Source organism: Cololabis saira, chromosome 24, assembly GCF_033807715.1.
Source record: "Cololabis saira isolate AMF1-May2022 chromosome 24, fColSai1.1, whole genome shotgun sequence".
NCBI lineage: Eukaryota > Metazoa > Chordata > Actinopteri > Beloniformes > Belonidae > Cololabis > Cololabis saira.
This window is the reverse complement of record NC_084610.1, coordinates 22,082,750-22,098,676: the sequence shown is the minus strand read 5'-3', so window position 1 is coordinate 22,098,676 and position 15,927 is coordinate 22,082,750. Positions and strand designations below refer to the sequence as shown.

The 15,927-nt window shown below is 42.9% G+C and overlaps 1 protein-coding gene across 1 annotated transcript in view; it reads right to left on the bottom strand.

Moving 5' to 3' along the window:
• The window catches only part of chrm4a (cholinergic receptor, muscarinic 4a), a 65,055-nt gene that overhangs the window by 27,872 nt on the left and 21,256 nt on the right, over positions 1-15,927 (bottom strand). Inside the window, exon 2 of the mRNA XM_061715992.1 lies at positions 8,106-8,704. Coding sequence (XP_061571976.1) covers positions 8,106-8,704 — 599 coding nt within the window. The remainder of the gene's footprint in view (positions 1-8,105; positions 8,705-15,927) is intronic.

Sequence of the window (15,927 nt, the reverse complement as noted above, 5' to 3'; positions counted from 1 at the left end):
TGTTAAAACAACAATTTGACACCAGATACCAATGGGTAAAAGAAATCATGGTGGACTAGGAATGGGCAATATTTTACCGTTCACGATAAACCGTCAAAAAAATTCCTCACGGTAAGAATTTGTATCTCACGGTAAAAATAATAAATTCCCGTTGATGACATTTTTGTGTAAAACTGATTTATGGTTCTGTGTTAAATCCACACACAACGTACGTGAAGGAAGGAAGGAAGGAAGGAAGGAAGGAAGGAAGGAAGGAAGGAAGGAAGGAAGGAAGGAAGGAAGGAAGGAAGGAAGGAAGGAAGGAAGGAAGGAAGGAAGGAAGGAAGGAAGGAAGGAAGGAAGGAAGGAAGATATGAGAAAGAAAGAAAGAAAGAAAGAAAGAAAGAAAGAAAGAAAGATTCCCATTGATGAGTTTAGTAGTATTTAGTATCTTTTACAGCAGTGTTTTGGCTCCAAAGACTGAATGTGGTGATAGATTTATATTTAAAAATGTGGAGTTGAATTTGTATTTTTTTATCGTCATTTTTATCGTTATCGGGATAAATGCCAGAAATTATGGTGATAAATGTTTTAGTCCATACCGCCCATCCCTATGGTGGACACCTATACTGATATAGATAAATGATCAAACTAAAGAGGATCATCGTGACGGGCTCGGCCATTTTGCTGAAATTTCATAGCAGCAACTCTAATTAGTAGTTAATTAGTAGTAGCCCGTCAGTGATATCAATTATTTTATCCTCCTGGAACTGCTTACATACTTTTTTGTTGGGCATCATTAGTAACCCAGGACCCACAAACGTCTGTCAGCGGGTCCAAGGATTTCATCCCGACACCTAATGGCAGTCTGGGTTTCATAGACTACGTTTCCATGCAGTCAATAACCCTTTTCTACCCGGAATATTAGCAATATCCCAGTTGCGCACGGCCATGTAAACACCAATAACCCCTTTGAATAATCGGAATTTGCTCATATTCCGGTTTTTAAAAACCGGAATATGAGAATATGACCTCTGGGTTACTCCTTTTCTAACCTGAATATTTGGTCATGTTTCGCCTAATGGGATTTCCCCATCAAAAGGAACAGGAATTTGTTTTTTGCACATGTTCTTCTCGCAAGGAATCCTGGTCTTTTGAGTCCAGGAAGTTCTTATAAACATGGATTTGGATACAGGAAGACGAAGCGGAAATGACGGGATTTACGTCATGACGTTCTCATCGCTGGTTTGATCCAGATATCCCAAATGATTAATCACCATGTATACAGGGATAACCCTGTTTGCTCACGCATGTAAACGGAATATTCCGAATGTTTCAGTAACCGGAATATTGACCTTAACCCCAGTTTTGACTGCATGTAAACGTAGTCATTGTGGAGCCTGCAGAGGTCTGTGCAGCCTCCATGGGAACACCTCCCCACACCATCACTAAACCACCTCCAAACTGGTCAACGTGAACAACGTCACAGCCATAATGCTCTCCACGGCTCCTTCAGACCCTTACATGTCTGTCAAATGCATTCAGGATGAAGCTAAGCACTGGGCGCCAGTGGCACACCGGCCAATTCTGGTGTACTTTGGCTCATGCCAGTCTGATTGCATCCAGAAGATTCATACAGCAATATCAAGAAGGTAGGGCCACTCAAGCTATAAATTAAAAGGTGTGCCTGACTTAAACATTCTCTTTTCTTTTCATGTGCAGTTGTTTCTTATTACTTTCATTTTTAAAAACCCGGTGGAAAGTAGAGATGCACCGATCAGGATTTTGAGGGCTGATCAACGATCACAGCGTGAAATCCATAAATTTTTCAATATTGTCGTCTCATGTACATGACACTGAGATGAAAATGTATCATGAATTGACCACTGTTTTATTCCAGGCTGAGGCTGAGTGCAATATTTCACCCTCTAGAGACTCTTAGAGATGATTTAGACTCATGTAGCTTATTAAATTAAGCTTTCCTGTGGTAATAGATCTGTGTACAACACACTGTGCAGTACACCAACACAGACAACAGCAGCCATGTCACTCTCTTAGAGTTGATACAAGTTGTAAACTATAAACCTTAGTTTTCCTGAGGAAAAAGGAAGAAAATCTTAAAAAATCAATGGCAGAAAATAGGGATTATAAAATATCGACCAACCAGACAGAAGGGGCGGGGCTAATTAATGCCAATGAAGGTCAAGTACTCAATACCGAGTCTGATGACACCACCCACGAGTCTTTATGTCAAATCGTTTCAAAAGTTATGGCAGAAAGTAGGAACTTTCAAATATGGACCAACCAGATGAAGGCGGGGCGCGCTTTTTGCTATCGTCGCCATGGTAACGCTTTTGACTGAGAAAAGTAATGCGCGTCATCACAGGATGAAGACGCACATTTTGATGTATAACACACCTGGATGCACGTTACGGTTCGGGCCGTATTAACTGCCGAAGGAATGGCATAAATTGTGCCAAAATTACGCGATTAATTCAAAATGTTCAAAATGGCCGACTTCCTGTTCGGTTTCAGCCATGGCGCCAAGAGACTTTTGTTTAAGTTGCGACATGATACAGGTGTGTACCGATTTTTGTGCATGTACGTCAAACCGTATTGTGGGGCTTGATGCACAAAGTTTTCTAGGGGGCGCTGTTGAGCCATTAGGCCACGCCCATTAATGCAAACCATTAAATATCAAATTTTTCACCAGGCCTGGCTTGCGTGCAAAATTTGGTGACTTTTGGGGCACGTTTAGGGGGAAAAAAGGCCCTCATTTCGTCAGTTGGAAAATAACAATTCCTACAGATACAATAGGGCCTTCGCACTGTCAGTGCTCGGGCCCTAATTATTAAAGGAGCATGAGGCAGGATTGAGGCAGGATTTATAAAAAAAATTCGTAAACGTTTTAAGTTTTCTAGTAATAATGTCAGATGAAGCGTTCCAAACCAAAACGAATGATTCCTCTAGTGTATCTCTCCGTTGCCTTGAACAGGCTGTGTGCTGCAAAATGTGCTGCAATTCCGGGACCGAATTTCCCGCGCTGTCCTGCGGATGTGACGTCACATGACGCTGCATGCGTGTTCTCCCCGTTCTCCGGCTTCACTGTTGGCTGCAGTACCCCCGACGGCCGTCGTGGTGAAGGGTGGCGCTATAGAGTCTTATTTCTTAAAAGGAGCCTCATGCTCCTTTAAGGTTTGCTAAAGCTTTAGCAATAGCACCCGCTGCATGTGACCCAGGAAACTGTTGTGAGTGAAGCAAAACTTCACACTAGAACTCCAAATGTCACTCGTGAAGCCGACTGACCGGCTGTCGTCCTGCATGAGGGTTAGTGAGGGTTAGTGAGGGTTAGGGTTGGATGTGACTGTATATATTCTGGTATAACTCCGGCGGTCATTCATCAGTTAAATAATTACGACGCAGCAGCGCGAACCGCGGATCCAAGCTGCTAACGACGCGGCTAAACCCGATGTCCGCTACGACAAACGGCTGATGATCAAGGCTTATGAATTCATTACATTATGATGTAGTTCTTTATTTTTCTTGCCGTTTCTGCTGTCGTTTATAGGTCTGTTACAGGTGAGTTAGCGGCGTTGCTGCACGCTCCTGTTCTTTATGTAGTCCTTGACTTGAGAAACTTTCAAATGTCTTATCAGCTTCGTTGTGTTGAAATTCTTTTATAACATTAATCCTCTGGGTATTTCCTTTGCACACAGCTTGCAAACTGCAAATGTGTTGTCCTTTTCGGACATTGTAAAACTCCCATACGGGCGAGGCCCCCTTGGGACATGTGGGAACGCACCCGCGGGCGGTGGGTTGTTGTTGTAAATGTGATCGGATCGGCCTGATTTGAACGCCGATCAAAACCGATAGGGGCATTATCGTCTGATACCGATCGGTTGCCGATCGATTGGTGCATCTCTAGTGGAAAGGCAGCAAGGACAGAAGCACTGGAAGAGGATGGAAACTGTTTTACATGGAGTAGAGAGAGGAGAACTGGTACAGGGTTGATTCTGAAGGCAGGGGTAGGGTTAGGGTCAGACAGGGATATAACCATGAAAATACAAATCTGATAACTGTTGTCAGTGCGTACACTCAACAGCCAAAGAAAGTTCAGTTGGATGAACTGTGGGAGAAGATAAAGAGGTGATGGGTAGCTGTGCTGTTAAGGTCCGGGAGGTGGAAAGACAGATGGAGGTAGAGTTTGCAAAAAGGATGGAAATGGTGGTGGAATGACGAGGTTCTGGAGAAAGTACATAGGAAAAGATTAGAAGAGAAGTAGTAGGATTGCAAAAGAATGTACAAAAGTGCTGAGAAGTACAAAGAGATAATAAGTGAGAAGAGAGTGATACGGCTAAACGGGAGGATATGCTGAACCTTAAGGATGCAGAGAAGGATTTATACCGAGACTGAGAGATTAAGATCGAAAAGAGCTGCAGCAGGTTTGGGTGATTAAGGACAAAGATGTTCTTACAAACGAGCAGTGTAAGGCCAAGATAGAATGAGATTACTTTGAAGAATTGATAAAGAGAATCAGCTGGAGAGAACGCTGGAGGGCAGTTCCCATAAATAAGAAAAGTAATGCCTAATTGAGAGCAGCTTTGAAGAGGAATGAAGAATGGAAAGGCTGTTGGAAGTGATGTCCAGGACTGTGTATCTACTAGGTACGAAGCTGATGAGCTACTCAGGAAAGATCTGGGAGACGATACTGGAGGCTTTGTCGGGGAAGGTGATTTGTGAGCAGCATTATGGATTCATGCCCAGAAAAAGCCCCACAGATGCTGTTTGCTTTGGGAATCCTGATAGAAATATAGGAGAGTTGGCCGTGTCTCTGTAGATGCATGGAGAGAGTTAAACGAGAATGTCTGGAGCGGCTGACAGGTATCCTGAAGTGGTACAGATCATATCGTACATGATGGGAGCATCATAGTGGTGAAATTAGGCCTGTGTTGAAAAAATCGATTTTTTCTAAATCGATTCTCATATTAATTCCTAAAAATTGATTTGTATGTCTAAAGATCGATTTTTTTTCAACTTTTGGTATTTTTTTTTTATGCCCAAAAAAGGAATGTTTTGTTGGACACGAGAATAACTACTGCCATTTTTTTGCCTTTAAATATGTTTATAGGTATGAAAACATTAAAGTTTTCAGTTATAATTGCATACATTGTCTATATTTCATTACTTTATATACTGTCTTGGGGTTACATTTACATAAAATGCTAAAAACCAAATTCTCAAAAATCAAAAACCGAAAAAGACCGAAAATGGAAAAAAATAAAAACGGAATGTGGGAAAAACTAAAACCGATTTCATCCGTCTCTGTTTCCTCCCTGGATGTGTTTGATAATTCTGACCCACGATGTTTCTGAAAGCAGTTCTATCAGCATTCTGGGAGCTGATTGGTCCTTACAGCATCATTATCTGCAATACTTGCTGTTGAATCTCAATATAATACTATTAATATGTTGCATAACTACTGTCATATGATCCATGCAACAGCTCAAAAAACAGTTTTAATAACACTAACCCAAATCAATATCGGAATCGAATCGGATCGAATCAAATCTTGATAATCAATTCTGAATCTTAAGAACCGGAATCAAATCGATTCTTGACATTTGAATCGATCCCCAGCCCTGGGTGAAATGTGTAAAGTAAGGATGCTGGAGATGGAGCCACCAGGTAGAGGAAAGAGAGGAAGACCGAGGAAGAGATTTCTTGGTGTGTTGAAAGATGATATGTAGTTAGTTGGTGTGACAACCAATAAGGTTCATTCGCTAAATGATAAAGTGACAAATAGCTATAAAAAACGCAAAAACTTTGGTTAATATGAAGACAAGTAGTACTTTTAATTTAATTATTCAAAAAAAAAAACGCTATTTAAAAGTAATTTTTACAGGAAACACTCTTAGTCTAAGGACTCTCTTGTGTTTATATTTTACTTAAAAGCTTTATATAACCCCCTAAAACACAATTTGATGTCACACTAGAACAGCAGAGTCTCTGCAAGTGAAATCTGGGAACACTTCAGCCAGCCCAAAGTTATTTGTTCATAAGATAAACCAGTTTCAGAAGTAGGGGCTGCCACTGCCCTTGGTTTTGGTTAAGTGTTCTTTCTTTTTTAGTCTCCCTGCAGTTAGCAGTTTCTACCCCCCAAAGATATCCCACTTCTCTTATCTTATCTTATCACCTCAGTAGCATATTTGCATCCAATCTCCGCATCATCTTACCTCCCCTGCGGTACCATTGTCTGTTTCTTATGCATAAGGTTTAACATGGTTAACATTTAGGAAATAAATGATAAATAGGAATATGTTCTTAACTAACTTGGTAGACAGTGACTACGTTTACATTCAGTCAAAATTGGGGTTAAGGTCAATATTCCGGTTACTGAAACATTCAGAATAATCTGTTTCCATGTGTGAGCAAACAGGGTTATCCCTGTTTACATGGTGATTAATCATTTGGGATATCTGGATCAAACCAGCGACGCACGGAGAACGTCATGACGCAATTCCCGCCATTTCCGCTTCTTCTTCCTGTATCCAAATCCAAAACAACAACAATAGCTGAACAACACAGTAGAAGTCGTTTTGTTTCTCTGTCCTGTAGTTCGCCTTTTCCAGCGTCTTCCAGCGGAGCTTGATCTGGTCTGGCGATCATACAAATCCTGCTTTTCTCTCACCTTCTTTTAAATCTGGCTATCCCGGTACTTTCTACCGTCTACAAATGCAGAAATGTTCATATCCTTCATTACATTTATGAAGTGATTAGTCTCCTCCTGGTCTTGGTTTCTCCGTGTTTATAAGAACTTCCTGGACTCAAAAGACCAGAATTCCTTGTGAACAGAACATGTGCAGAAAACAAATTCCTGTTCCGTTTGATCGGGATATTCCGTTTCGCGTTTACATGACCCAATATTCGGGTTAGAAAAGGAGTAACCCAGGGATCATTTTCAGGTTTTTGAAAACCAGAATATGAGCAAATTCTGGTTATTCAAAGGGGTTATTGGTGTTTACATGGCCGTGCAAAACCGGGTTATTGCTAATATTCTGGTTAGAAAAGGGTTATTGATGCATGGAAACGTGGTCAGTGAAGCTACTTAAGGCTGGATTATGGTTCTGCAACAAATTGAAGCTGAGCGTTCGCCACTGGTTGTGACGCGCCGTGCCTGACGTGCACCTCCCACAAATTGTAACTACGCGTCAAGAGGTCGCAGACCAAGAGGGCTGTGATTGGTTCGTTTGGTAGCAATGCATTTCCGGTTCCGGTTTGTAAAGCAGTCGTGAACTTTCAGCGCTCTTTTCTTCGTGTATGTGTGATTTTTTTTGTTTTGTTTTTTGCACAATAGTTGTCCTTATCTCTTATATTCACTGTGACCGGAAAAGTCAGATAAACCATTCAGGAAAAGATCGCACCCCCTTAGTGCTCGCGGGGGGTACTGCACCGCGGCCAAATGGAGTGTTGGAGAAGTCCGAAGGTTCACGATGGCATTACGGCAACTCCGTTTGCTCTGCGTTGGTGTAGCGCAGAACCATAATCCAGCCTTTACTCTACATCAGGGGGCTCTTTAGCGCCGCCCTAGTGGCTCCCTGGAGCTTTTTCAAAAAAGTTTGACCTTTTTTTTCCTAGTTTTTTTTCCTTCCTTTTTTTCTTTTTTTCTCTTTTTTCCTCTTTTTTCCTTTTTTCTCTTTTTTTTCTTTTTATTTTCCTTTGTCCTTTCCTTTTTAATCTCGACATTTCGACTTTTTTCTCAAAATTTCGACTTTTTTCACGACATTTTGACCTTTTTCTCGACATTTAGATTTTTTTCTCGACATTTCAACTTTTTTTCAAGATTTTTACTTTTTTCTCGAAATTTCAACTTTTTTCTCGACATTTCGACTTTTTCTCGAAGTTCATGATGAAAAAGAAAATCTTCCCCCAGTTATAACTAATATAGAAACATGCAGCATGTGTTGCCTTCATTCTAAGGCTGATACAAGACCTTTCATTTTTTGCGGGTCCAGACTTATTTGTTTTTTGTGTTTTTGTTCCAATATGGCTCTTTCAACATTTTAGGTTGCCGACCCCTGATCTACATGGTATTTCTACTTAAGGATGAAAGAAAGGTTTGCATTTACCTGAATATAGCATTCCCCCGGTGGTACCGTCCGCTGTCCAACAATGAACTGCCAGAACAAGATGGCGGGAGCCCACAAGATGAATGACAAGATCCACGCTGCTGCAATCATTAATCCTGCCATCTTAGTTGTCCTTCTGGTTGGATATGTGAGGGGTTTTGTTACGCAGAAGTAGCGATCAAAGCTAATGATTAATAAATTCATCACAGAAGCATTTGAGACTACGTAATCTAACGCTAACCACAGGTCACACACCACTGGCCCAAGTGGCCAGTAGCCAACAATGATGTAGACCGTGTACAAGTTCATGCTAAAAGCACCTATTATCAAGTCAGCACATGCCAATGAAAATAAGAAATAGTTATTGACAGTCTGCAAGTGGCGGTTTACTTTGATAGACAGCATAACTAAAATATTTCCTGTAACAGTCACAAAGCTAAGAGATCCTGTCACCAAAGCAATAAGAAACATTTCCAGGGCTTTGTATGGATTTCCTGCCAACACCTCACTGTCAGTAAGAGAGCAGGACGTTGAGTTGGTGGTGGATCCGTTACATGAGCTATTGGAGAACAGGTCAGCTGACTGGTTGACCAGCGACCCTGAGAAAAGAGAAAGACACAAAAAGAAATGATGAGAACTGACATGTAACATGGTGAGGCTGCAGTTTTAACCAATAAAGAATGCTTATCTTTGTTGAGCTTTTTTAAAAGAAAAATAACTTTGAGAGAAACATTTGATGGTTTCAAATTCTATAAACTGACATAGTGATTCAACTGTGGACTAGATTATGCTGGAAAATCAAGATCATGAAATATTTTTGGGAAAGTGGAGCGTTGACGGTCACTGGAACATACATGTAGTAGCATAGAGTTAACAAAATGTTCAAGGTACCTTACAAGAAAAGATAAGAACCTCTTTTTAAAGCAAAAAATCATTTGCTACCGGATAACATTCAGAAATGATTCATTGGGATGGAAGGGGGTTGTAATTTAAGGGGAAACCTAAACTTCAAATCTTTATTTGTGCGTACAACAAAAAGAAGTTTTTGTGTATCAGTTTGTGGAATCAAACTGTGGAATGATTTGAATTTGGAGTTAAAAGAATGTACAAACATAAAACAATTTAAGAAAAAATATAAAGAAATGGTTTATTTGAGGTATAAAAGTGAAGTGTTTTGCTATTTCGTCATGTTGTCTTTTTATGTTTGTATAGATATATACGTATTATATTTATATCATAGTTATATTTATATCGTAGTCATATTATATTTATATCATAATAATATTATTTTAATGATAGAGTTTACATTTGGTATTAAACAGGTTATTTTTGTAAAAATTATATATATTTATTTATTTATACAAATTAGTGTAGAGTATAAAGCGTAAATACAGGCATATAATTTATGTTTAGTTGTGGAAAGGGGGTGGGATTAAATAAGTTTATACTTCCTCCCACTCCTTTTCGAACATGTAACTGAAATATGTTTTTTGATATGTTTTTTTTTTCTCTTTATGTGGTGGAATGTCCACCTGTATTTGTTTCTCTTATCTTTTCTTCTTGTTTTTTTTTTATACATGTTCGAAATAAATAAAACCGAACGAACAAACGAACCTCACATGAACATAATGCAGTTGTTTTGGAAACGTGTCCTCTGGACTAACAAGGCAAGACTGGAAAATTACCAAGATGATATCTGACTGAAACCCAACATGTCCTTGAAGATGTGAACAACACTTCATTGCGACTGATTATTCCCAATTCTGTCGGGCCATTAACCCATAATCAAAATAAATACATAATAAAACAAAATTGATTATTTCTCTTCCAATAGTTTCAAAAACAAATCATGTAAATTAGGTTGATGGCCTGACAACTGCTTAAAAGAATAGCTGAGGATCACGTCTGTTTGGGCTTACAGACACAGCTGAACCAAGTTGGCAGGACATCATATACTGGAAATTTGGTCTAAATTCAACATAAAGTACCACAGATGGACTTGTACATGAATATTATGTAAACCAGCAGAGTAGAGAAGAGGTTCATTTTAAAGTCAAGAAGCACTTTGTATTTGACGTCACTGACCCTTTTTGTAATGCTGGTAGAAAAGGGGACAATACATGGTGAGAGATATGTCTGAACAAGCAGGTTACTGTGTGCTTCTCTTATAAGATTGAAACTTTCAGGTTTATTTATCTCAAATCCAACCAAACATTTGCAATCTGAGGATGGAGCAAAACTGTGGTGCTGCCGTATCACAGAGCTCCCATGCACACTATCCTAGGTGTTAGGTTACCCTCTGTATGCAAAGCATAAATTATTACCTATCCATCCATGAATTTTCTATAATTACTTTCCCTTATAAGATAATAGGAGGACGGTGCCACAGTCTTGAGATATTGAGATTGAGTTTGTTCTGTGTTCCCTTGTTATTGGACCCTTCTGGCATACAACCCCACTTCCAATACAGTTGAGATGTTATGTAAAATGTAAATAAAAACAGAATGCAATGATTTGCAAATCCAACGCACCCATATTTGATTCCCAATATACACAACATATATTAGACATGTTGCCAATTCATGGGAAATGGCTCATTCTGAATTTGACAGCAGCAAAATGTCTCAAAAACACTGGAACAGGCGCAACAAAAGGCTGGAAAAGTAGATGGCACAAATGAAAAACAACTTGAGGTGCATGTGACAACTAAATTAAGTAACATCAGAATCAGAATCATCTTTATTGGCCAGGTTCGAACATTGTCCAACAAGGAATTTGGTTATTTCGCTCTTTAGATTTAGAATATCAAACAGTAAATAAACAAATGTGGCACTTATTGACATACCGTAAAGGCGCAACCTCAGTTTTGTGTGTAATTTTTGGATTTAAAACACACATACGACGCACCGTCCCAAAAGGCGCCGTCTACAGACACGGAATGCGCACACACGCACGGCGCAAAACACACACACACGCGCCGCAAAACACAGACGCGTGCTGCAGAACACACACACAAGCACACAAGTGTGCTTATTTAAAAATAGAGCGAGAGCAAAACTTAGTTTGATTGTATTTTATTTCAGTTTTTACATTAATCAAACCCTTCAAAGTCCTCATCCTCTGTTTCTGCATTAAAGAGCTCCGCTAATTCAGCTGTGCCAGTACGAATTTCCTCGCTGTCAGAGTCACTTTCCATGCCGCGCGGCGCCTCGGAAATGCCGGCTTTTGCAAATGCCCGAACAACAGTCCCAGCAGACACGTTAGCCCACGCATGATGTGTGAAAAAAAACACCGGGTCGCCGCGCATAGACCTGCCTCAGCCACTCGATCATCATCCCTTCATCCATCTTTTCATTTGCCTTTATAATGACTCCGGCTGGAAAAGTCTCTTTAGGCAAAGTTTTTCTTTTGAAAATCGTAATGGTCGCGAAAATACGGTATATACAATTAAAGAACTGAAGGTGCAGCAGTATGAGGTAGAAAAAAATGACGGCTCTGAATAAAATAACATATATACAATTATACAAAAAAGTGAGAGGTGCAGCAGAGCGAAGCAGACATGATTATTGCCGGAAGGTGCATTGTTACAGCATGTAACTGCTATTATTGTTATTGCACGTGATTGGTGATCTCTGAGACTCTATTAATTGTGAGAACAGCTTGGGGGAAGAAACTGTCCTTGTGTCTGGAGGTTTTAGCGTCCAGAGCTCTGTAGCGCCGTCCAGAGGGGAGGAGTTGGAACAGACTGTGTCCTGGGTGTGAGGGGTCTGCAGAGATGCTACCTGCCCGTTACCTGGTCCTGGACCGGTACACGTCGATAGATGGGAGATTAGTCCCAATTATCCTCTCTGCAGACCTGATTGTCCGTTGCAGTCTGTGCCTGTCTAGTTTGGTGGCTGATCCGAACCAGACAGTGATGTACGAGCAGAGAACAGACTGGATGATGGCAGAGTAGAAGGTGATCAGCAGTTGCTGCGGCAGGTTAAACATCCTGAGCTGATGCAGGAAGTACAACCTCTGCTGAGCTTCTTCCAGACAGAGTTGATGTGGGTGGTCCACTTCAGGTCCACTTCAGGTCCTGGGAGATGGTGGACCCCAGGAACCTGAAGGAGTCTGTGGTGGAGACAGTGCTGTTGAGGATGGTGAGGGGGGAGTTCCTAAAGTCCATTGTCATCTCCACAGTCTTAAGTGGGTTCAGCTCCAGGTGGTTCCTGCACCAGTGGACCAGCTGTTCCACCTCCTGTCTGTACGCGGACTCGTCACCCTCCCGGATCAGGCCGATGACGGTGGTGTTGTCCGCGTACTTCAGGAGCTTCACAGACGTGTCCCCTGAGGTGCAGTCGTTGGTGTAGAGGGAGAAGAGCAGTGGCGAGAGGACGCACCCCTGGGGGGCGCCAGTGCTGATGGTCCGGGTGCTGGATGTGATGCTCCCCAGCCTCACCTGCTGCCTCCTGTCACTCAGGAAGCTGGTGATCCACTGACAGGTGGGGGCAGGCACGGTGAGCTGGGTGAGCTTCTGGTGGAGGATTTCAGGAGTGATGGTGTCCCTGGGGTGTCGAGGTGACGCAGGATGTGGTACAGTCTGATGTTGACTGCGTCATCCACCGACCTGTTTGCCCGGTAGGCAAACTGCAGGGTGTTGAGCAGGGAGCCTCTGATGTCCTTCAGGTGGCTCAACACCAGCCGCTCAAAGGTCTTCATGACCACAGACGTCAGGGCGACAGGCCTGTAGTCATTTAGACCAGTGATGGTGGGTTTCTTGGGGACGGGGATGATGGTGGAGCGTTTGAGGCATGAGGGCACCTCACACAGCTCCAGGGACCGGTTGAAGATCCGTGCGAAGGTGGGAGCCAGCTGTTCGGCGTCGGCTCTCATGCAGGAGGGGGACACGCCATCTGGGCCTGGAGCCTTCCTGACCTTCTGCCTCTGGAACAGCCGACACACCTCCTCCTCACAGATCTGAAGTGCAGGCAGGGTGTCAGGTGGGGGCAGTGGGGTGGCTGTGGTGAGGTGTGAATATGCAGGCATCTGGGGGGGAGGGGGGTGATGGTGATGGTGGAGAAGCTGGGGGGGTGATGGTGGTGTGCTGCTGGCCTGATCGTCGTCGAACAGGCAGTAGAAACTGTTGAGCTGATTCACGAGCCTGAGGTTGCCTGCAGGGCGTGGAGCTGGTCTTTTGAACCCAGTGATGTTCTGCAGGCCTCTCCACACAGAAGCTTTCCTGATCTCCCTCGTCAACGTGTTCTTGGCCTGCTTGAACAGGGCTTGATCACCGCTCCTGTAGGCTTCCTCCTTGTCTCGGCGCAGCTTCTTGAGGTTCGGTGTGAACCAGGGCTTGTCGTTGTTGTATGTGCAGAAGGTCTTAGTCTGCACACACATGTCCTCACAAAAGCTGACGTAGGATGTCACAGTGTCTGTTAGTTCGTGCAGATCTGAGGCCGCAGCTTCTGAAACACTCCACTCCGTGCATTCGAAGCAGGCCTGAAGCTTCAGCTTTGACTCCTCTGTCCACTTCTTCACAGTCCTCACTACAGGCTTAGAGGTTTTTAGTTTCTGTCTGTAGGTAGGGATCAGATGAAGCAGACAGTGGTCAGAGTGTCCCAAAGCTGCGCGGGGAACAGAGCAGACACGTAACATGTTGCCTGTATTTCGGAAGTTCGTGAGTGAGGTTTGCTCTTTTGAAATCCCCCAAAACAATGAAGAGTGAGTTCGGGAGTTTTTTCTCCAAGTCTTATCTGGTCGGCCAGCAGCTGCGTGGCTTCAGTCACACACACGTGGGCGGGATGTAAAAGGCGACCAGAACAAAGGATGAAAACTCCTGCGGTGAATAAAAAGGTCTGCATTTCACAAAAAGTGTCTCTAAGTGAGGGCTGCAAGAGTCTTTCAGCACTGTGACATCCGTACACCAGCCTTCGTTTATATAAAAGATTCCACCTCCCTTTGTCTTGCCTGAAAGTTCCCTGCTGCGATCCGCTCAAATGAGCTGGAATCCCGGCAGCCGCACCGCACTGTCCGGGACGAGATCACTGAGCCAGGTTTCAGTGAAGCAAACGGCGGCAGATCTGCTAAAATCCCAGTTCTTTGTGATGAGTAGAAGTAATTCATCCATTTTATTCGCGAGAGAGTGGACGTTCCCCAGGTGTATGGAGGGGAGCGGGGTTCGGCATCCTCTTTCTCTCAGCCGCACGAGAGCTCCTGCGCGCTTCCCCCTGTCTGCGTCTCCTGAAGAGCCGGTAGACAGCTGCTGCTGCTCCGACCAGAATCTCTTTAAAACTGTCCGGATCGGTGAAAACTGGGTAAAAAGTACCGGGAGAAGACTTCCCAATGTTAAGCAATTGCTCTCTGCTGAAGGTGACCCGTGGAGGGCCGCAGAAAACAGGAAAAATAAACATAAAGCTGAAAAAAATCAGATAGTGAAACACCGTGGCGACCATAGGAGGCGCTATCTTGGAATATAACATCAGTATAATATATCAGTATAAACATGGGTATAAAAGGAGCAATTCAGAAAGGCAGAGCATCCATGATGATGGGCAACGTTTCACCACTGCAATTTCAGGAAAATGTTCCTCAACGCAACATTCGAAGACTTAGGAGATCCTACCATCTACAGTGTATAACATCATCAAAAGACTCAGGAGACAAGGCCAAAGGTCAAAACTGGGTGCTTGTGATCTTTGTGCCCTCGTGCGATTAAAAACAGGCAAGATTCTCCATTGAAAATCATTGCATGGACTCAGGAACGCTTCCAGTGACACTCTGTAAACAGTTTTAGGTGCAATCCACAAATGCAACTAAGAAGCCGGATGTGAACACGATGCAGACATATCACTGTTCCCTCCGGGCAAAAGCCCAGTTAAATTGGTCTTAGGTAAAATAGAAACTGTTCTGTGGTCGGATTTTTAGAAACCACGGAGGCCATATCCTGCAGAGAGCAGAAGAGTCACCTTCCAGGTTGTTATTGGCACTTAGCTCTGACGGTATGGGGTTGCGTATGTGCCTTTGGCGTGGGTAGCTTGCATATCTGCAAGGCACCATCCATGCTGAAGAATACATTTTGAGCAACATTTGCTCCCATCCAAACAATGTCTCTTCAGGGCAGGCCTTATATATTTCAGCAAGACCAGGATACAGCACATATTGCATCCTTGCAAGAGTCTTGATCTGGCCTGTCTGCAGTCCTGACCTTTTTAACCGAAAGAAAAGGTTTGGTGCATCATGAAATAAAGAATCCGGCCACGAAGGGCCAGGACTGTTAGGCAGCTAGAATCTTGCGTAAGACAGGAATTGGAAAACCCTCCTCTCCTAAAACTCTAGCAGCTGTTCTCCTCACTTCCCAGATTCCTCAACATTTTATATGTTGTTTATATTCTGTTGCAAATAAAATAATGAATTTATGAGACTTTTGAATCATGCATTCTGTTTTTATTTACACTTGAGGCCACCAAAGCATGGCAGACAACCTTCATCACAGCATTGTTCACAACTTTTTAGTTTGAAGACACTTTAACGAGCACAGTGGGCCACCATAGCACCGGCATGGCGTCTGAGGTGGGACTCCTCTACAAGCTTTCAGAGGCCATGAAGACAGGACTAGTTGACCAGTTGACCTGAAGACAAGGGTCGTACCACATGACCGAGTGGCTGATTAAAAAAGTCCATGAGGGACAAGCTAACGTCCAACAGAGATGCTGACATCCACAATTTTGTCAACTTTATCAACAATCCATCCAGGAGTTGCTGCTTTTGTATTGGGAGACGCTTAAAAAGACACGAGCTGAGAGTGTAAATGGAGGCGTGGCTCATGTTACGCAGCAGTCAA